The sequence below is a fragment of the Pipistrellus kuhlii genome, unplaced genomic scaffold, assembly GCF_014108245.1.
Source record: "Pipistrellus kuhlii isolate mPipKuh1 unplaced genomic scaffold, mPipKuh1.p scaffold_m20_p_7, whole genome shotgun sequence".
NCBI lineage: Eukaryota > Metazoa > Chordata > Mammalia > Chiroptera > Vespertilionidae > Pipistrellus > Pipistrellus kuhlii.
Genome location: NW_023425573.1, coordinates 27,941,022 through 27,964,283, shown reverse-complemented (window position 1 = coordinate 27,964,283; position 23,262 = coordinate 27,941,022). Strand labels below are relative to the sequence as shown.

At 46.3% G+C, this 23,262-nt stretch overlaps 1 protein-coding gene across 11 annotated transcripts in view; it reads right to left on the bottom strand.

Moving 5' to 3' along the window:
* AGAP1 (ArfGAP with GTPase domain, ankyrin repeat and PH domain 1) overlaps window positions 1–23,262 on the bottom strand; it is a 396,133-nt gene that overhangs the window by 101,410 nt on the left and 271,461 nt on the right. For 8 of the 11 annotated variants that reach the window (XM_036420716.2, XM_036420717.2, XM_036420718.2 and 5 more), the window contains 2 exons: window positions 21,673–21,841; window positions 8,905–9,063 (listed from right to left, as the gene is read on the bottom strand). In XM_036420716.2, coding sequence (XP_036276609.1) covers window positions 8,905–9,063; window positions 21,673–21,841 — 328 coding nt within the window. The remainder of the gene's footprint in view (window positions 1–8,904; window positions 9,064–21,672; window positions 21,842–23,262) is intronic. The other 3 variants (XM_036420719.2, XM_036420720.2, XM_036420713.2) reach the window with 1 other exon arrangement.

Here is a 23,262-nt window from a genome sequence, read left to right as displayed (position 1 = left end):
GTTATTCCATAGAGAGCAACCTTTTCTTGGCTCCCGGCTAACCCCTGGTAGGAGTTTACCAAAATTTATTTAACCAATCCCCTACTGCTGGTCATAGAGGCTGTTTCCAATTTCTGAACTGTTTTTAGAGCAGAAACGTAACCTGTTAACAGTTAAAGCCAGTATGACATAATCCAATTTTTGGAAATAAATAAAGAACACAGACAAACTGAAAAGGATATATTCCCCCAGACTAATATATTACTGCTGGAGTATTTTGTTTTGTTTTTAGCAGAAAGCTTCCCTGCATTTTCAATTTTTCTAAATTACAATGTTTTATGATCAAGGGAAAATGCCAAGCTGTTATTGCAAAAATCAAGGAAGGGAACTGGAAGCTAGCCTTTTGCTAGCAGGAAGAGGCAGGCCTTAAATAGGTGGACCAAACACATGGGACACCAATGTCATATTGTGTCCCAGCTACACGGTGATGTCACACTCATTTGCTGGGAGCACTTTTACACAGAACATTTATTACTGATCCTTCCAGAAAAGAGAATTTAAGCATGAAAAAGAACATAATTAATGCAATTTTAAGGAAACAAGGAGTGTTGTTTGAAAGGACAAATAAATTCTTCTTTCAAAAAACAATCATCATCCAGGAACTTGCATTGCACTTCGGTTCACCGGACGGTGGGAGCCCGCAGAGGCGGCGTGTGAGAGAGCCAGGTGCTGGCTCGGTAATAACCGGACCTTGGCTGCTTCAGATGGTCTCACGTGATGATAATTTTTCCGGAGCGTGTGGCCTGGGCGGATGTGCAGCTTTACAAATCTCATCTGGGGGCCTGACCTGTGTCTGGCTGGCGCTGATGGATGGGGGCCTGACGTGCCCCCAGACTTCAATTTCCTCTGTACTCCTCCCCCTCCCCCATAAAGGCCCGGAGACAGAGGGCCCTGCTTCTGGACACAGGCTTCCAGACATGCTGATGTCCAGGAGAAGCAGCCAGAAGATGCCCAGGTGCTGCCTGGGGGGTGGAAATGCTTGTTTTGCCTTCTGCATTAATGCAATTTTTGATGTGAAACGAACAGAGGATCAACGGCTGTTCGAAAGTGGTTTCCAATCTCAGACAACTAGACTTAAAATTGTGAAACACAGGCAGCAATGGTGCTTTCTAATGATACTATACATAGAACATATTTCTAATGCGGTAATACTTATTTCAGTGGTAATTTCAGAGTCCAGCTAGGAACGACTTATTGACAAATACGATGAAAACACTGAGTGCCCACTGGAAAAGATAACCGACAAAGCTGTGAACGTGGTAAAATGCTGCAGAGAGCAACTCTCACATTAGACCTGAATTCTTCTGTTTTTGTTTATAAATTTATTGATTTTTTTTTTTTTTTTTTTTTTAGAGAGTGAGAATAAGGGGAGGAAAGAGAGAGCGAGCGAGAGCGAGAGTGAGAGAGAGAACATTGGTTTGTTGTTCCACATTATCATGCATTAGTTGGTTGACTCCTTTATGAACCCCAACCAGGGATCAAACCTTAATGCAACACTAACTGAGCTCCCAGCCAGGGCTAGACCTAAAGTTTTGAACAGCCACCACATAGAAAGATTGGTGTGGGAAGTGTATGACATACTTATCAATAATATTAAGCCCCCAAACTCTGTTTTAGATGTAACTGTTTTCTTGTAAATACTTGCACATTTTAGGAGGCACTGAAATATACATGGAAACACTGCCATGCCACTGTAATAAGACTTTAAAGTCCCACAGCAGAAATAATGTCGCAATTAAAATAGCATTTATAATAACTAAATATGTTTAACTGTTTCTTCATATAAAAGAGTAAAATTTTAAGTCATTTAAAATAACCCATCTGTTTCTCCATGATATAAAAATTTTAGTATCATTGTATAATTAATATTAATACCGCTTTTTGTTAATAATCTTATCTGTCAGATAGTAAAGCAAAGATGTAATGAAAGATATATATGGGAAGAAGTGTAAGGATGTAAAACCAAGGCAATATACAGACACTATCAGAGAAAATAGAGAGCGTTGGAGGATAACTCTGACCAACCATTACAAAGCTGTCTGTCAGCTGTATCCACCCATCCTCCCTCCCTCCCTCTCCCTCTGTCTCTCTCTCTCTCTCTCTCTCTCTCTCTCCACTCTCCCCCAATCTCTCACTTGCATTTCCAGAATCCCTCCTCCCCCACTCTCACTTCCATTCCTTTCTTCCTGATACCTAAAAATGTAAGTCCTTTAGGCCTTTCCCTTTCTGCCTGTATTTATAAATTCTATAATAGGAAGTGAGGAGAAATTGAAAAAGATCTGACAGTATGATTGACTTTTCTTAAGTAATTATCTGATTCATACGTTGGGGACCTGAGCAAAGCATGTGCCCTCTAGCCTTCTGAGCTCTTACTGCATTTTATGGTCCCAATAGGGCCTGTCTTCTCTGGGGCCACTTCCAAGTATACCTGGGCACCATTGCCCGTGATAGCATGCCTACTACACATGTGTTACAGGCTCTGAGAAAATGCTTAATAATTCACGCTTTCAGGCCAGCCTTGGTTTCAGAATGCAAACATGAGTGTCTGAGCCAGCGCTCACCCCGGTTCACTTCTCTCCGCCGGACAAAGTACCTATATTTCAACTTGTTTAAGGGCTGTCTATCCTCCTTCCCCTCTAGAGACTGGGAACATGGCCAGGGCCAGGGCCATGGGTGCCGCACAACAGGTGGTCCACAAAAAGTTGTGGAATAAATGAAATAAAACACCTGCTGGGAAATGATCATCCCTACTGAACTTAGTGCGGCTTTACTGACGATTCTGAAACGAGTTGAGATAATCTAAGGTAGGGAACTCAGTTTTAAACTCTAGCCATTATTTGAAACATGCACAACATGCATGCGATGGCCCCCTGTAGGTGCTGGAAGCTGTATCCATCCCAATCCACATGCTTTGTCTCAGGCGCACCAGCTATGTTGGGAAACAGATCCTGGAGCACCATCAAAGCATTGTTATAAAAAACACCTAGCCTGAAAAATGCAAAGAATTTTATCACTTAAGACGGGCAGGGGCCTTGGAGCTCATTTTGCAAGCCCACGGCACCACCCGCCACCACGGCCCATTCCTCTTTGAGGCGGTTCTAGTGAAGACAGACAAGAAGCCCACACAGGGTGATAGGGTAGAAAGTGGGGGCAGGGCGCCCCCTTCTGACTGGGTGGGAGACGAGCAGGACAGTGTAAGCCAGGTCTCCATGAAGGGGAGAAGAAAAGGCAGTCTGGGGAAGTGGGTAGAAGACCACAGAGGCAGATCTTGGTTATCTGCATCAGGGCTTCAGGACCTCGGCACAGATGGCATTTGGGGCCGGCTCTTTGCTGGGAGGCGCCATCCTGCACTCTGCAGATGATTTAAAAGCCTCTCTGGCTTCGTCCCACGGGATTCCAGTAGCATGCCCCCTCCCCTCCCAATTGTGATAATCCAAGAACATCTCAGACACCATCAAACGTCCTGGGGAAGGGGCATCTCGCCACTGGTCCAGATGAAGATACTGAGGCCCAGAGGGGCAGAGCGATGTGGTCCAGGTGTTAACAGCAATCGGCAACCATATCCCTCTCCACCATCTGTTTGAAAGGATTTCTAGACTTCTGCCAGGGAAAATGAGAATGGCTGGCCTTCAGCATGAAACGCACGGCTCCCCGTTCTGATGTGGAGGGCAGCGGTTCCCCTGGTCAGCACCTGCTGCTAGAAATAGCTGATCGGAAGGAACTAAGGAGGCCAAGTACAAAGTACAAAGCCTGATTGGGAGGAAGAAAAACATGCCTCCTACCCCCTGCAGCCAGGGACCCCAGGAAGCTCCTGCTGTCTCGTTGGAGGCGTGCGGAGAAAGGAAAGCAGGCTCTGAGCCGAGAAGGGGCTGGGGTCATCCCTTTAATTAGGCAACTAGCTGGCTGAGGGAACAGACGCTGCGGCAGAGACAGGGAGTGCCCAGCGCTGAGAGATGAGAGCCCACGGGCCCTTTAACACCGAGCTGAGCGGAAGGTTGATGACAGACCCCAGGGAGTGGGCTCTGAACGCCGGCCAAGGTCTGGGAGGAACCGTTGATAAAGGAAAAGTTGAGGATAAGCGAGACGAGGGAAATGTCTGTCTATATTATAGTTCCTTAAAAAAGCAATCCCTACGAAAAGGTAATCAAGTTTTTAAAACACAATGTGTTCATGCTAAGTATTCACTGCTCTAAAACATCGCAGAGCAGAAAAGATAAACTTTGAAATCAGAAAGACCTGGGTTTGAATCCTGACTAACTTATTAGAAGTGTGGTCTTTAAGTTTCTCAGCCTCTTTCCTCAGCAATCAACATGGATAATGCTTCTCGGGAGATGAGAGAGAGAAGCCAAGCTCCTGCCACAGAGGCAGATAACAACAGAGGCAGCCCATGTGGGTGGGCTTCCCTTGCCCCTCATTAAAACCCTCCTACATAGCAAGCCTCCTGGCGAGAGTTTCACGCTACCACCACCTGCTGGTCACATACTAGAATTGCCAGCATACTATCCAAGGAGAAGAAAAAAAAGTGCTCAGATGTAAAAGCAAAAACTGATGAGCGGACAGCAGCCTGGGGGACCCATAGCTGAAACACGTGCTGGCTCCCCGGGGAGGGAGAAACGACAGTGAGAGCCAAAGCGGAACCCTGTGTTTCTAGAAGCCTGTCATTAAAACAGCCACACAAATGCATGCTCATAATGGGGGGAAAAAATACGTCAACATTAGCAACGGCTCAAATGCTTCAGCACCACAAACCACTGTCTGGTAACCGCAGGTTCTGACGGGCAGACAGGAGAGGAAAGGGTGAGGAGGAAATGCGCGCGAGCTCACGCACACCTTCCCCGGAGAGGAGGGAGATGGATATGGTTTCATACTCGATGCTGACAAGGCTGGACGAGGGCCCGGTGGAGGCGGGCTGCCTGAGAGTCACTTGAAGCAATACGATATATTGGCGGTGATGGCCAGTCAGTGTGGAAGATGAACAGTTGGAATGAAGCAATCGGCGGAGGGGTGGGGCCAGCAGAACAACCTGCCAGTCAAGAGGCGGGGGAAGCCTGGCTGCCACGGCAACAGCAACAGTTAAGGCCCTGGGGCCAAGGCTGACACTCAGAGCCGCTGCCTGGGCTGGGGCCGCAGCGCAGGTGTGATGCATCTAAGCGGCGTTTTGCCTTGGAGTGAGCTATGACAACCAGGTGTGCCACAGATGACCCCAAGGGTCCCCTCCTACACACAGCTAAGCTAACGCTGGGCTAGTGCTTCTAGAAAAAATCACCTAGAGAAAAAGTGATTAATCAAAAAAAAAAAAAAAAAAATCACATGCTCCCAATAAGATTCAAGAAAACCCTCAGCCAATAGCTGCTGCAGAGGTAATTGCTCTGAACCTATCAATAAAGCTCAGCTGCCCCTCATTGACTGCAAACACCGATTTCTTTCACCCAGGATTATAAGTTGGTGTTCCCGGGCGCACTCCGGCCATTACGGTGATAAACAGTTTGAACCACAACAGGCTCTGACATGTAGATCAATTCTGGGTCCATAAAGAATCTGCACAAGGGGTTCCAGGACAGGAATTTACAGCCACCAGTTTTTATTCCCTCTCGCTGCAAAAATTACTTCTGTCAAACACTTAGGAGAGTGAGGAAAAATGTAAAAAAATTAATTTTTCATGGACTATGGGAACAGCCCTTTTCAATGCAGAAGCCCAAGATGAATATGTGTCTGCATTTAAAAAAATTACGCCGGGCAGCACGCGGCAGCTCGGCGGAGGGGGGACCCTGTCCTCCGCGCTGCCTGCGAGCCCGCCGACGCCGATCTGAAACCCTGAGCGGAGCTGTCTGGGTTTTCTCGGAGGGCAGGTGCGGGTCTCATGTTAGCGACGCCAAATTACATTAGACATTTAATTTTAAACCTCGGGTACTTAAATGTAAAGCCTCACAACGGCAATAGTCATAAAGCGGTGGGGCACGCTGGCGCACAGCGCCCATCCTTCCTTTCTTCCCACCTCCATTTACCCAGCGCCTCCTCTTCTGTGCTCAGCGCACTACAAAGTGAGCGCCCTCATTAGGAGATGCTCACAGCTGCTTGCAAGACAGACCCCCGGGGTCCCCGTGCCCGAGTCGGGAAGACTTGGCCAAGTTCTCCGGAGCCAAAGTCTTCATTCAGTGTGGACCAAGGGGCAGAGAAAAATGGCATCCCGATGTTGTTATTATGATGATGTTTTACAATAAAAAGCATATTCACGGATTCATGGTCATTTGAATTCAAAAGCTGCTAGCACAGGGTAGGCTTTTTATGACTCCCAACATCCAAACGGAAGACTCAGGGGAAGATGAAAACGATAAAAAATAAAATAAAATAAAGAGAGAGAGAGGGTGGGGTTTGTATCAACTGCCAGGTACAAAGGACGAGCGTGGCAGAAAGCTCTCCGTCCTGCTTGTGCCTTTTGTGACTATCTTCCCAGCGCGGGAGGGAATGTTGGTGCCCGAGTTGAGGTCTTGCAGTCCATTCATAAATGCGTTTTCTTGAAGTCGTTCGTCAGATCCTGTGCCTGTGCATTCATTAACAATGGCTCAGGTCTGGCCCCTTGGCAACTCGTGAAGGCAGTGATGGCGCCACCCTCCTAGCAGGCGGACAGGGCTTCTCCACCCCCAGGAGTCCCGGAATCACTCAGGGGGTTCGGTGACATGCGGTTCCGATCAGCAAGTCTCTCTCAAGTTCTCCATCCACATCCCACAGCAGGCTGGTACCAGGCACAGTCTTGGGTTTCTTACCTCCTTGCTCTCTAACATTGGGGAGCCTGACTAGTCTTTAGCAAACATACTACATGAATTAAGAAAGGTGGCCCCAGGGCACTTAATATATAAGAGATCACTCTGCAAATTAAAAACAGCATTCTTGTACAGGTGACCTTGTTCTCCTACAGGTGTTTTATAAATATGTGTGCGATCGACTTCTGTGGGAAGAAACTTCCAACCATACCAAGGTCAGGAAATAGTGTCTTTTCAGGATTTGGTGGCACAGCCCATGGCACACAAGGTGCAGCCAGGCCCAGAGCTACGATGGAGAGGAACGCAAGCCACTTTGTCCAGGAAAGAACAGTGCGGAAGCCCAAATAGATTGGATTCTATAATAGATTAATATGCTGCTTCTAACACCCTTTCTTGGACAAGAGACACTGAAGTCTTAAAACATTCTGAATGTAAGAAAGGCATAGATTGGGGGTGATGCCTTTTTTTTTTTTTTTTTTTAGAAATTTGTTTTTCTAACCCCCCTTCTTCCCAGTGGGGAATAACTGTAAGAAGAAGACTTCTCTGGTACTCCTGGATTTTTTCTGTGACTCCTAGAGCACCTAGGGGGCAGAACCTAAAACTGTCCCTCTACAACCCGGCAGTGTTGGTGACTAGAAGGTGGGGCCTCGGGGGGGCGGGGGGGGGGGGGGGGGAGAAACACCTGGATTCAGAGTTCCACCCTCCAAGGTAGAAGCCACCTCCACAGAAGGTGGCGACAGAATAACCCAAATCAGCTAGGAATACTAACACTAAATGAAAAATCAATGCAGTTTCAAAGTATCTGATAAGATAACAATTAAGTAGGTGAACTGCCTGCTCCTTTTAAGATAAGCAACACCTATAACCACAGAAGGTACTCAGTACATAAGACGCAAACATGGGTTGTGCTGTGCGCCTTGAAACCACGCGAGGGAGGAAGGACCCCCAGGTAGCAGGTGTGAATGCAGAGGCCTTCGGGGGTGGGGGGTCAGGGGTCTCCTGAGGCCTCCTGGGTGGCAGGTGGGGCAATGACAGTGGCACTGATGTGTGTCACAGGAAGGACCCCGGGCTGCTGGGGCAGGTGATGGCTGGGCATCACAAGGGAGTCATTTCCAAGAGGAGGATCCTCTGCATCAGGGCTCTCAAGGGACAGTCATGATTTCAGACAAAAGCAGAGAGCCTGGAAGAGTCCCTTCGCAGGGTGAAGGCGACCCCTGTCCTCTCCCGCAGCACCTGAGCTGGATGCTGGCTCAGGGACGCTCCACTCCAACCCCAAGCCCCAGCCCATCGAAGCCCTCCCTGCCTCAGCCTCCCGGAAGCGGCCTTTCCGGCCTCCTGGCTGGGTCCGGGAACGTCTTCCTTGAAGGCCTGGTGTGGAGTCCCCAGAAAATGGATGGTGTTTACCTGCAGCAGCAGCTGGTGGGTCTACAGGGAAGACCTGACGCCGAATCTTTTAATTAGAACAAATTACGCTAAAATTACTCAGAAGCTCTGTCTGATAGATGACATACAACGGTGGGAATTCCTTAAACACCGGTGAACAGGCCACAGGCAAAGTGCCACAGGCAGAGCTGATGCAGGAAGCCGGCAGCCCGACGCCGCACACACCCCAGGGCAGTGCACGTGTTTCCCCAATAGGTGGGCCCGTAGAAAAGGGGGAGACCCTCCAAAATATCCAGGATAGAGTGGGAATACTGGAGAATGAACTATGCATTTTCCTTTGGTGGAAACCCCCTTACACAACACAAAAGGAGCACCGATGGAGGGAGCCGAGTGCAGAAAGCGAGATCCCGGGCATGAAGTCTGCCGTTCTCTCTCAGCCCTGCTGCCACGTGAGCCTCACTAAGCTGCCTGCCCTGTCTGCCTGCAGCCTCGGTTTCCCAACCTGTCACATAGGTATGAACAGCTACACTTCCCCGAATCGAAGAGGAACACATGAGCGATGCAGCCCATCAAGGAAGACTAGATGTGCAGGACCGAGGCGTCGCCTCAGGCGCCGCCGCAGAGTGGAGAGCCGAGTGCTCAGGGGGCCGGGGCCGGCCCCTGGCCTACAACCGAGGACCATGAGGTGGCCGCGGGTCCGTGGGGCCACGCCCTCTCTTACCACTGCTGATGGCCGAGTTTGCAATGACCGTAGCCTCGCTCCACTGGTCGGCACTGGAGACTGAGTAGGACCGCTGCTGCATGCCGTCCGGTCGGCTGTTGAAGGAGCCCAGGCTGACGCCGCTGGCCATCTGAGACCCAGATGCACTAGTGACATTCCCTAGGAATAAACAAGGCGGGTGAACACTCTGTGGACTGCAGACCCCAGAAGCCAGCTCCAGTTAGTCTACGGGGCCTACGCCCCTGTGCACCGAGGGCCCTGCCACCGAGGGAGCTGTCGTCCTGCTAACGCGGAGGGAGAAGCTTCACAAAGAACAGTATTCGAGAGGAACGAGAGGGTGCAGTGAGACTTGGGTGCTTGGCAGAGCATGGTGAGGGGCTCATGCCTCCGATGACTGCACCCGAAATGATCCCACACAAAGACACCAGGCACAGCCACCGCCTCTAGAGGGAGCCATGGTGCAGACAGGGGACTCCCTTGAGGAGAAAGCCAGCAAGGAGGGCCCTACAGGAGCTGCCAGGTGAAAATGACCGCCAACGGGGAGTCCGTGTTGGTGCCAGAGGATTGTGTCCATGGTGAAGACATACTTGGCAATCAACACAAATCAGAGTTCCTGGATACATGTGCCGGGAAACCAGGCAGGTTTACCCTTGACCTTGAACAGATGAGCCAGAGGAAAAACCACCTCAGCTGCTCCACGGTGCACGTGGAAAGTGATGAAAAAGAAGCCTGTTGTGACTTAGGGATTTGCATTAGCTGCTCAATTCAACGTGAATTCCTTTCTGGTTGCACTGATTTTGGGTTCCAGGCCTTTCTCTACCACTCCGCCCACCACACCTTGTTCCTGGTGAGCTTTATGTGCAGAGCCTCAAAGGGATTAGGTTTCTTTTTAAAAACTTCCCTTCAATTGTTTTATTTTAAAACATATTTTTTAATAGATTTATTGGGGTGACATTGGCTAACAGGATCATACAGGTTCCAAGTGTACATCTCTATGATACAAGATCTGGATATGGCACGGTGTGCCCACCACCCATCCTCCAACTGCTTCACTTTAGAACCAATTAAGTTTTAAATTGTTTTGAAAAAACAACAACAGAACCTTCTGAACGAAAGGGTGTGGTTTGGGCCTTCTCTTCCCCTTGGGGGTGCTGATGCCCACACCCACGAATCAGAGTTGATTTAAGGATGAGGCTCCTCCCAGACCCTTCCGGGGGCACCCAGGCCCCTTTCCAAGCCGGCACACTTTGGGTGTAAGAGACGATGCTCCAACCAACTGAGCGACAGGGCCAGGACTCAAGATTCCTCTTTTTATTTCATATCCTCCAAGTTAAAACCATACAGATATGCATAAACACATCCACCAGAGAACACGTATAAGAATGTCCACAGTGGTATTTAATGGCTGAAATGTCCACTCACTCACTGATACCTCTTAGTGTATCCACAGGATGGAATATTACACCCAATAAGAATGGATGAACTATGACATGGGCCACAAAGGATCACAGAGAGGATGTGGAGAAAAGAAGACAAGTGAGAGAGCACAAAGTGTTACGGTCCCATCCAACGGTTCAAGATCAGCAGGCAAAACTCATCTGGAGCGTGAGAAATCAGATGGCCATCACCCTTGAGTGTATGTGTATGTGTGTTTGGGGGGAGATGTGGGCAGTGGCAGGAGGTGGCCCACAGGGGCTTCCTGAACTGTGTGCTGGTCACCTGTACCCTTACTTAGCTATAACTTAGGATTTTGCACTTTCTTTGTGTACATTATATCAATAACATCTAACCCTCCCCTCCAAAACAACAACAAACAAACAAACAAAAAAATACCACCACAGATCATCTGAATGGTTTGTGAATTCAGAGGTTAGGCCAGGAGTCAGGTGGGGCAGTAGACAGTTTCACCAAAGAATGGCCCAGCCCTACAAAGTAGGAGACGCTGGTGTCCCTAACAAGCAGATCACAACGGGCCCCCTTTGGTATTGTCTCAGTATTTCCCCCAAAATCCATCCGTGCTACTATGATTCACAGGCCCACATCCTGGCCCATTCCTGAGCTCAGCGACAGTGTCTCCTCAGACACCCTGTGGAGCTGGGGCTGCTGGCCGATTCGCAGGGGGCAGCCCAATTACCATGCTAATCCCGGCCCAGGGCCATCCCCTTGATGTGGGTGTGCGTGTGCTCACTGGGCCGCCCTGATTAGCTGCTTCCTTCTGTCAAAAGCCCCAGATTCTTCCCAAAGAATAATTTTAGCTTTCCGCATAGCCCTGAAGTGTACGAGTTGATTTGAAAAGGTACTTACCTCCACCATATGCTATTTTTCTTTAAACAATTTGCATTTCAAAGTGAACATGGCATTTATATCTGAATGCACATCAGTGTGTTGCCTGAACTGATCTCAAAGGAGCATGAAGAAGATGCTGGTTTTCTATTGAGCAAGAATGTTTTCATCCACCAAATGACATCAAAGCCAGCGTTCCTCTTTTAAGCGATAGGATTATTATATTAAAAATAGCCTGCTCTGACTTAAAAAAAAAAAAAAAAGAGAGAGAGAGAGGGAGACTCTGAAACAGGCTTTTCATAGCATTCAAGTAAAGGTTCATCAACAATCATTTCTTTTAAAATACAACACTTTGCTCACTGCCCCGTCTGATTTGGGTCCATCTTCAGAAACCAGACATGACCTTGTCAATGGTTTGAGCTAGGAAACAAAACCCGGCATGTGACTTATTGGTTAAATTGCCTGAAAAAGATCAGCGACTCTCAGCGACAGGTGATCCTGAAGTTCATGTTACAGTGAGATACTTGGGGAGCAAAACCCAATGAGGACTCTAAGAGCAAGTGAGAGTAGAACCAGCATTTACTTCCCCTGTGAAACTTTCATTAAAAAAAAATCATAACTACAGGACTGTGATGGACAGAAACTCCCTTCTTCCCTCGGAGGCCTCACCCTCAGGAGTGTACGGAGATGACTGCTTTTGTAGGTCCATTCCCAGTCCCACGTAGCTGCCAATGGTGTAAAGGCTCAGAGAGTGAGGTTAGCTTGCAAAAACCTACATGCGCACCACACCCTGCTCTGCATGCAATGGGAAAACCAGGTTTGCAGGAATCAGGACTGGATTTTGCAGGCATTTCTAACCGTGCCATCACTTCTAACTAGGCCTTCACCATCTGTCCCATCTTCTAATTATAACCCCAAAAAGAATATAATTCACAACACTACCATAAAAAGTGAGATCCAAATGATTTAAGTGCCCTGAGCAGGGCCCACTGGCCTCACTGTTTGCCCTGGAAACTGGCCTCCCTCCTGGCCACCAGGACCTCAGGCCAAGAGGACTGTCTCCCAGGACACATGCAGTATCTCATCTTAAAGACGTAGGCCACCAGGACTCTGCCTTTTGGGGTATTTGTTTTGTAAAAGTGCCATTTAACACATCTACTGAAGTAGAAATCTTGTGTTTCTCAGACTACAGTGCATTTTTTTTTCTTTGTAAAATATTTTCCACAGCATGTTTACCAGAGAAAAAAAGGATGTACAGATTCCAGACGCAGTTGTAAGGGGAAATGTAATTACTACCAAATACAATACGCTCAGAATTAAAATCCTGGAACTAGACAGTGCACTGATATTTCCTGAAATGTGGAAACAGTTCTTTTCTTCTGACTTCTCCCTATTCTAATTATGATGCCAAGGGGGGAAAAATGGGAGTCTTTTGTCATATACATTTCTTAAAGGTTATCTTACAACATGATACAGATATAAAAGTAATGAGATAGAAGTCTACAAAAATTCCATCTCATTTTTCTTATACCCATGGAGAAGATGTGATTTTATATTATACTTAAAAATTTTTTTTTAAAAATATTTTAGAGAATGGTAGGAAGGGAGGAGGCAGAAACACTGATATTTGAGAGACACATTGCTTAGTTACCTCCAGCACCCACCCTGACTGGGGCCAGTGTTCCAACCTGTAGTCCAGGTACGTGCCCTTGACTGAAACCCTCTGGTACATGGGCCAGTGCTCTAACCACTGAGCACACTGGCAAGGGCTACATTATACTTCTTTGATATTTTCCATTTCCTTCCACTTCGCACGTTGTTCCATTATCTTCATAATAATTTTAAATAGTATATAACATCTTACTGATTAAATGTAGATAATTTATATTGTTATTTTTTTTTTAATTCTAGATAGTTTTGATTGTTTCCAGTCCCTCGTTATTATAAATAATACTGCAAAGGACATCTTCTACTTTCAGATATTTTTCTTAGGATAGAATCCTAAAAGTTATTATTGGGTCAAACAGCATTAGCATCTTTCTGACTCATGATATATGTTTCTAATTAATTTTCTTAATGCCCAGTGGACTAAAAAAGATGAAACCTGGCATCTGGAAAACAGTTCAGTTCATAATTTGCAAAATGGAAAATAATAATAATGAAATGGTGATAATAAGAATATGCCCATGTAGTTGGTATAAGGCTTCAATGACATAAGCAGATCTTGTCCTCTAGATTCTTATTTGGTTATTTAACCCCCCCCCTCCCAATCAATCCAATTGTTTAGTTTTGCTATGCATAATAATTTTACCTTTAAAATTGCTGCATGTCCGCCTTTATGATGATAAATGCAATAGGCATGGTTAGTATAAAATTCATTTTTATTTGACTGCATTGTGTTGAGGGGAGCTTTCTTGGCATGCCCTTGACCGGGAATCAAACCCTCTGGTGTGTGGGCCAATGCTTTAACCACTTAGTAGGGCCAAGAATACATTTTTGGGCCAAACATACGTTTTTGAAAGGAAAAAACGGTTCTGAAGCAATTTTCACTTACTTGTAGGAACTCTGTTCCCATAGAGATGCATACAGCTCAGTATCTAACATCCCTCTTTCGCATTTAACTGAATTCACTAAGGACCAAGTTGCTTTTGTCAGTTCTTACAGCAAAGAGCACTCCATTTAGAGTTCAAGGAATTGAAGGTTTCCTTAAACCGGACAGTGTGATTTTGATTTGTAATGGCACCGTGTCCAGCGGTCCTGACAAGGGAAGGTGCAGCGGAGGGGCCGTTGTCTGGAAGAAGGCAAATGGCACTCATCCTCAGTGTTTATCACTTACGTCGAACAGGATGGTGATACAAATATCCACTTAATTATAAAATAATCGCTGGGTCACAACACTGGGAGAGGATAACAAAGAAAGAGAAATAATGGTCTATGCCTCAAAGAGCTTACAGTTTAATGATGGGAACAACAGAAAACAAATTTGCCTAAGTCTCAGTGGGAGATATGTAACAGCAGAAGTAGTTGATGGTAAGGTGCATTTCTCCTAAAAGCTGAAGACGCTGCAACTCTTCAGCTTAATTTCAGATGTGCCCAACGTCCTGAAATTTCGGTCTAAGAGAAACCTCACCAAACATTTCTTTTCCCCGCCCCAAATAAAAACTTTTTAAATAGCCACCGAAACCTACTCCAATAAAACCTGGTTTGTGAACGCATATTATCATCAGATGATACTGACTTTTGGATTATTTTGCAGCAAAATAATTCACCACCAGGAAGCGTCCCACCAAGCTGCTGGGAAAGCATTTAGCGAACACACCCGACTTATACATCGACTTATACATCGGAGGATTCAATGTTGTAAACAAAGTCCGCAGTGTGGGAAGTTAATGAGAGGAGGAGGGTGCGGGCAGAAACGGGGCGAGGGGCCAGGTCCTGAGGTTCTGAGGAGCGGGAGGCGTGGGACTCCACAAACCCGGAGGAGACACACAGGGCCGTGCACAGCCCATCCGCACACGGAACAGACTCTGGAGTTATTAAAATGTTTTCTAGACCATTTGAAACTAAACAAAGAAAAACTTTGTTTCTCTGAGACAACCACAGATCGAGTTTGGATGTTGCTTATTTTTTTTTTTTTTTTTTAATAGCTATTACCACTGTAACAGCAGCTTAGCGACGCGGCCTCTGCAGTGTGAGCAGTTTTGATAAACAGCCTCTGCGGGCCACACAACGGGGATAATGTATCCTTAAGTACCGCCAATGAGCTGCCATTCTGCACAGCCAATTACTTCTGTGCGTCTGTCACTCAAAGGAAAAATGACTGAGCCCATTAGATGAAACCTTTGTCACTGTTCCTAATGCACTCTTAGGCCTCATTAATCTCCGGGAGCAGCAACAGAGCCGCCGGTGCCTCATCGCCTCCCCCGAACAGGCCCACGTGAAGCCTCTCATCTCTCCCCCAAGTGCACCGCGTTAATCAAGCTCTCCTTATTACCCAGTCCCTGTCACGGCGGAGAGCGCGCTCCCTCTTAAATGCTCTCATTATGACCCATCTTTAGAGCCGGCTAAGTGGAAAAAAAGAGAGAGGGAGAGAGGGAGAAAGAGGATGGGAGAGAAAGAGGAGAGGAAGAAGCAAGTCCGATCGCATTAATATTCATGACAATAATTAGTATTCTAGGTCACTGAATATTCATGCTATTAGTTTGGTTTTTTATGGGTTTGCTGGATGTCCTGATTACTGAAGTGTGGAGGAAAACAGCATGGTTGAGACTTTAGATGTCAACCGCAGTTCAATACTCAAAACACATCGAGATCCCGCCCCCGCCCCCGGGAAGGCTGCACTGTTTTGAAACCACTGGGGGCCTTGAAGTGGGGTCTGGGGGGGGGGGGAAGAGGAAAGGTTTCCTGTGACAAAGTGTCCATCTGGTTAGGATAAACACACAGTCACAGTTGCAAACAGCCAACAAAGACCCACTTTAGGGACAAGGAGGTCTCTGTCAGCTGGGAACGCAATGTCACCATCAGGACTCGAGAACAGAGAAGAGGGGACGCATGGGCCTGGAGCACCGTAACTCGAGAGACCTTGGCAAGTCCCAAGGACACTTCTGCCTGCATGCCCAGGTCGCGGCCATCACAGGGAATACTGTCTGTTGTGTCTACACAAAGGCTTTATACACAGACTTTATGGCATTAAAAAAATTAATTCAAAACCTGATACACTGTCTTCCCTTTTCTTCATTCACGATGAGCAGCCCTGCTGTGATGGACGCCTGACGCAGCTCTGGACTCTCCCTCACATTGGCCAAGCTTTGGAGGGGCACCGGCGGGTGGGTGGTCCTCCCAAGAACAGACATGGTACCATCTCCCCATTTTAAAGATGAGGAAGCTGAGTGTAGAGAGACCACAGCACAAGGTTCCAAGATGTGGGGTGTGGGATTCAATTCAGTTTTTCTGACTCCTGAGGCCGTTGTGTTTTCCTGCTCTCTACTTCAATGTCAAAATAATTGTCAGAGTTAACATAACAGCCTTCTGTCACATGAAGGTATAGTTCTACCAGAGTGGCTGGCCAAAAACTCCGTCAGAAACTACCTAGACATCTGCTTGCCTTCTTTGGATGTGTACCTGAGGTTACAGGTGAGTAGATTCTCTAAAATGGGACTTCTGATGGACTCCCATTAGAAAGGCAATGTCAGTTCTGAGCCTGAGGAACAGACACGGCAGATACTACAAGAGCTTTCTGAGTGAGTGAGCTTGGAGAAAGGGGAAGACGAGATGGAGAAGGGAAATTCAACAGGCCCCAAAAATATCTTTTGGATTTTTCTTCTCCTTTCCTTTTTTCCCCCTGGGGAGTAGATGCTGAAGTAATTAAAAAAAAAAAAAAAAAAAAAAAAAAAAAGCCATCAAGAGGAAAATGCTCCATATCTGTCATCTAAAAAGGGGAGAGAGATTAACCAAAGAACTTACATACACATGTGCATTATAACCCATGAATAGACAACAGCATGTTGAAGGCCCGTGTGTGTGTGTGTGTGTGTGTGTGTGTGTGTGTGTGTGGCTGGAACAGGGTGGAGAGGTCAATGAGGAAAAAAAAGGGATATCTGAAATACTTTCAATAAAGATACACTTTTAAAAAAAATCTTTTTTTCTACCTTCATACTTGATTGATAATAGTTTGGCATTGCATAGGCTTTCAGGTCCAGTTATTTATCCTTAGAAAGGAACTCTCCCATCATCTAGCAGCAGTGTTGTTTTCAGAGGTGAAGATTCCATCCTTCCGTCCTTTGTGGGTAACCTGGCTCTTCTCCTACCTCATTTGTTTTCTACGTTTACAGAGCTTCCTCCCGCATCCATCTCGATGTCTGACTCCTCAGAGAAGGAAAGCCCCAGCATGTCCTTCTCACCTGTAGCACATTTTCTTCTGTTATATCTTTGATTCCCAACAGTGTCATTAGCCATGTTATTTAAAACATTAACTTATCTAGTCAATCTTTTTGCAATCTTTTTTTCTTTAATTTTCAACAACTCCTTCGTTTTTTAATCTTTTGCTTGTTTTATTTTATGGATACAATAACTAATCCCTTAAATCTTTCTGACAATAGTAGTTATAATTTCACCAAAAATTATAAACTAGTAGAATGGATTAACAAGACAGATACAGGAGCTAAATGAGAAAAGTGTTAACTTTACTAAGGGATAGAAAATAAATTTGAATAAAGTGGGAAATAATTGAGTTCCACGATAGGAAACTGGTCAAGATTTGGGTTTTCTACCATTAGTTGACAGGTTAAAAGCAGTGACAATTGGAGTCACATGAGATTCTTTTTAAGGGGAAGGAGTGGGTTTCAAGTTATTCTGAAGTTTATTGGAAAAAACCAAATGCATGACAATAGCTAAAAAGAATTGGAGGATAAAGCCAGGGTGGTGAATCTGCATCAGGTCAGACAATGTGGGAATAGCAGATGAATGAAATATATTCTTGGCACAGACACAGAACTCATTTGATTAAATGAGTTAGTTTACCATAAAGGGGGCCAATAGGATAAACAGGGAAGGGAAACATTCACCATAGAGAGAAAGAACAGTTATCTATTTGAATTAAACTTAATTAGATGTCCTATCACATTGGGTATAGTAGACCCAAATTAACGATGGATTAGTAATTAAAAATTTTTTTAAAGGACCTGGTAAGTACATAGTCATTCATTATACTATTATTTCAACTCTTTAGTATGTTGGAAAACTTTTACAATAAAAAGTTGGATATGTCTTATAAAAGAGAAACACTACAATGATAAAACTCAGAAATACATATATATAAATTATGTCCTGATTTCAAGATGATTGAAGGCTTTCTAAGTAGAAACCAGAGAAGTAAAAGACATCATTTATTTATATATTAAAAAAGGGGGACCTTTAAATGTAAGACCATGTGGTATAAAAAACTAAGAAATTGGGGAAATATAATAAAGTGTTGATATCCTTACATATCAAGAGTTCTTACATATCAATAAGGAAAAACAAGCACCCAGTGCAAAAATGGGCAAGGGTTATCTCTAAACAACTACAATGTAAGTAATAAGTACGAATAATAAACATGTGAGATGTTCAACCTCACTACTAATTGAAGAAATCCAAATAAACCAAGCATGAAGAATTTTTATTGTTTATCAGATTAGCAGAGTCTAAAAATGATACTTAAATAGCAATATTAGCAAATGTGTGTGGGTTAAATGGGCACTCACTTTATGGATGGAGGTTTACTGCATGTGCAACTTTTCTAGAAATTAATTTGGAAATATGAATCAAGAGCCTTATAAACCATTGAGCAACTGGCCAGAGCCACACATGTACTTTTAAAACAATAATGAGTGTTGTGCACAAAGATTTAGGTATATGCATATATTGGGTCTATGTGAATGGAAAAGTTACTGGGAAGAAAGCTACACAACACTGAACTAATTCACTAACACTGAGATAAAAATATGAATAATAATAAAAAAAGAAAGCAAAAAAGAAAGAAAGAAAGAAACACTTCTAATTAATTCAGAGCTCTAAAACAGAACAGCATAACTCAAATGAGTGGAGAGCGAGGATAAGGGAAAGTACCATCCAGTTCTTTGGCAAATAGCTCTAAAATAACAAAAATAATGCCTATTTTTAACTAAGAGTCCATCCCTTAAAAATAGCATCAATTTACTTCTAATTAAAATTGCTGAGTTTGGATTTTTCATGTGAGGGCACACCCTCTGAACAACAGAACAGAGGGTCACTCACTCTTCCTGGACACGAGCTGATGACGTCACCTGCACACTTAAGAGGAATGAGCCCCGTCTCTCACTGCCACAAATGCCTGTCAGGCACTCTCTCCCCTGAAGCGGTACCTGCTCTTGCAGATGTCCCGCCCCCACTTCCATGGCCCTGCCTGTGAGCCAAATAAGAGGGAAATGGCCAGGTTCCTGCATGGGGATTAACATGGCTCAGGGTCAGATGGTTTGGCTCAGTGAATAGAGCATTGGTTTGCGGACTGAAGGCTCTGGGATCAATTCTGGTCAAGGGCACATACTTGGGTTGTGGGCTCAATCCCCAGTAAGGGACATGCAAGGAGACAGCCTATCAATGATTCTCTCTCATCATTGATGTTTCCATATCTCTCAACCTCTCCCTTCCTCTCTGAAATCAACAAAAATACCTATTTTTTAAAATAAGGATGAGTTGTAATAAACTGCCATGGCAAAGGGATTTCAACTGTGCCCCCAACCCGTTATTCGCCCACAAGAAAGAGTCTTCAAGAGAGTGAAATGGGCTCTAAACAATGGGAGAGATCCACACTTCCTCCCTTGGCAGAGGCCCTGACATACTTGACCCCACGGGATAGGATAAAGGTTACATGGCATTTTGGATTTTCCATTTGTTACCCAACATTACACTTTCCATATGCAAGTGGCAGTTGAGCACCAAAGATCATATATCTGAAGATAATTAAGTTCAGACTCCAAATCTCATGCAAGCAACACTGCATCCTGGGTGCCTGGCTGAGTCCCGCCCCCGCTTCACTCCCAGCACAGCCCTGCCGCCTGGCCAGCCTCTTGGGGTGGAGCTGCTCACACCTCCCAACACTGGGTCTCCCTCCCTGGGTGCACCCCACCCTGAGCTGCTGTATTTACCTGTCTACTTGTCTCCCCCCCCACAAAGGATGCCATTCCTGAGGGCAGGGCTTATCTCGTCTCCTGTGTCCCAGGGTCCTGGACTGTGCTTAGCATGCATTAAAAATTCTATCCAGGTTTCTTGACTTGAATAACCCATCTCGACAGACGTGATGAGATGGGTTAGAAGGAGAAGGAAAACCACCTGGTGATGAGGTGACTAATCCTCATTCTAGAGCTCAGAGACTCATTTCCCATAGCACATCCAGTTCCTGGCACACACCTTGTGTTCAATAAATATTTTTATTTTTTAAAAATATATACTTTATTGATTTTTCACAGAGAGGAAGAGGCATAGAGAGTAAGAAACATCGACCAGCTGCCTCCTGCACCCCCTACTGGGGATGTGCCCGCAACCCAGGTACATGCCCTTGACCGGAATCAAACCTGGGACCTTTCAGTCCGTAGGATGACGTTCTATCCACTGAGCCAAACTGGTTTCGGCTCAATAAATATTTTTAAATAAATACAAAGTAACAAAGACAACAGTCTTTTCCCTCTTCTTATCCCATAATGCCAGCACATTCCATCCTGAGGGAAAGGTCACCTATGTCTTAGAAGAAGGGTCAGCAGGTCACAGAGACCAGGCAAAATAACCCCCTTCTGGAATGAAGCAAGATCTCTGTGAGCAGAAGGCCCTGGTTCTTTTGATGAGTAGTAACAGTGACGTCTGTATTGGACTTTCTGAGGTTTTTTTGGCACTTCCATGTGACCTCACCTGCCACCACATCAGTGACTGCACAGAGGCCAGACCAGGTCGGTCTGATATGGTAGTGACTCATGGACAGTCAGTTACCTGCCCAAAACCCTTTGACATCAAGCAGAACCCAGTTTCATGGACCCCAGACTCTGCTCCTTTTTACGACCCTGCTTTCCCCAACCGATGGATGCTGTTTAGGCCGCAGAACTGTGGGGTCAGCACCCCATTCCTCCTCCACAGCATCTCACAGTTCAGAGGGGGACATGCAGTGCCGTTAAGAAGCAGAGACACATGAGGAACCACCACAGAACAGAAGTTTATTCTGGGAAGACTAGATGGAGGGAAGAGAGGGGCTTTTTGCTGGAGGAAGACACAGAGAGGTCCCCGTGTTGCAGGACTCTGAGTTCAGGAGGAGGGCCTGGCCAGTCCCTATACCTTTCCTCCGACAAATAATCGCGGAAGCTCAACGTCACAGTGCTACCGTTTGCAAATACTCTTAACCAAAAAGGAACCATGACATCTGAATGGTTTGCAATTGCCAGGTAAGTCTCAGCACATCTAACTTTGAGAAGGCACAAATTCTCCCTTGAAAGAGAGTAAAGAAAACTAACGCTGTGTTAAAGAATTACATAACAGTTATAACATAAAGCTGAGAGCATTTAAATGCTCCATGGGTCCAAGGGTTTCCTTTAAACCTCTCTCCAAACGGCCTTTTCCCTTTTATATACTTGGTCCCTATGGGTTAGTTAATACAAACCCTTGATCCTTGAACAATTCATTCGTGTTTTTACGAAGGCCCTTTAAATCCTCCATCATGTACACAATCCCACTAGCAACCACCTGGCTCCGGACCACCTTGTGGGCTGGCTTGTGTAGCTGGGACTTTGAGTGCTACCATGTGCAGTCACAGAACCCGCGGGGGAGAGGGAGGGATCACTGGTGGAGGAGATGAGGCTTCTAGACCTCCACCTACAACATCACGGCCAACACCTGCATACGCCCCCCAGCTCAGCACTGTCCCCCGCCAGCACCATGGACAGCGGCTGGCTTAAGAAGTCTCTGGTGCGCCTGCCTTAAGCTTACCTGAATTGGGCGAGATGTGTAAACTGCTCATGTCCTTGGACAGGCCATTGGTTTTGGGGCTGGAGATGGGTGCGCAGGCCGATGTGGCGCGGGGGGGCCTCTTCCCGGGGACCTTCACAGTGGTTCTCAGAAGGTCGATCTCTTTCCCGTGAACGTTCTGCATGTAATCCTGTTCAAACGTTAAACAGTCAAGATAGGTTAAAAAGCAGACCTTCTACCAACTGGGACAAGACGGTCTACTGGATGTCATGAGCTGTAACCCCAGTCCTTTGCCCGGTGGCCCACACTCTGAAAATAAGGAGGCCCGGACCTGCCTAGCACGGGGGCCTCCCCGTTATACCGAAGTTGGAGCTCTGCCTCTGAGTCCTGTGTTAACTCAAGTCCTGGAGGGACGAGGAGACAAAGCAGACGGCCCATCACAGGGGACAGAACCAGCCGTAAAGAAAAGAGCATGGACATGAAGTCGTATTGTTTGAACTGCTTGCTTATGCGACGGCACACGGGGTTCCGGCACCCTCCTGGATGGTTTACCCACAATTCCATGGAGCAGAACTATTGTGCAGAGACCTTTCCGTCTCAGAGGGCAATGCCGCTAAACATGTCCATGAGAATGTAGCTGCCTGGAGGGGCTGGAGGGGAGAAGGCCACTGAGAGCCTGGGTCAGGGTCCTGTTGGCAGATCAGGGGTTATCGACACTTTCTGGCATTTTGGGGGGCAATGAGCCCCGTGTCTCTGTAGACATTATGACCTCAACAGCACTCATCAGAAAGGGATACGTTCTGAACCACTCGCGAGTGATAACATTTCACAGGGTGTAAGACTAAGCAGGAAGTGGGCTCGGCGACTTAGTCCTTGCAGAATCTTGGTGGGCTCCCTTCAGACCGTAAAGAGGAAAACCCACTGGTTTGTGTTTAGTGTAAGCCATTGGGTTCCTGAGGACAGCCCTCCAATGGCAGCTCTTCATGCTGAGGCAGGGCCTGGAGGACCATGGGATGGAGACACATGGGGGAGGGGTCAGAAGCTGCACCCCAGTGGGGCCAACGCAGCGAGCTCTTCAGAAGGGAGTGAGCTGGGCCTGCCTCAGCGGTGCCAGACATGCCCTCCCTGGGCCGGCCAAGCTCTGCATTTAAGCTCCAGGGGGACTTAGGGTCACCCCAAGGTCCCCAGGGCAGGCTGGTGGGGAGGGGTGGTCGGCCACGGCCACCTTGGAGGACAGTTATGGGTTTGGGGAAGGGGGAGGCTGTGTCCAGCTGGGAACAGACTGAAAACTTCACACGGAGATCAAGATGCTTGGAAAACTTCCCCAGACCATGAAAGAAGTTGTGGTTTTGAAAGGATGTGGACCAAAGATGTAAGAAAGCTATCATCATTAAACCGAACTGCAGGACAGGCAGACTGGAGGAAATGTAGGCAGATTCGTGACCGAGCTCCCTGTGTTGAGGATGGGAACCAAAAGCATCACAAAGAAAGTGACCTCTGGTTAGTGAAGGGCTACAAGTCAAGGTCATTCAAAAGGTGATTCTTAAGCCTATTTCACTTACTTCTATTAATACCTGCCGAAAATAGGCAAGGCCAAGTTTCAAAACCAAC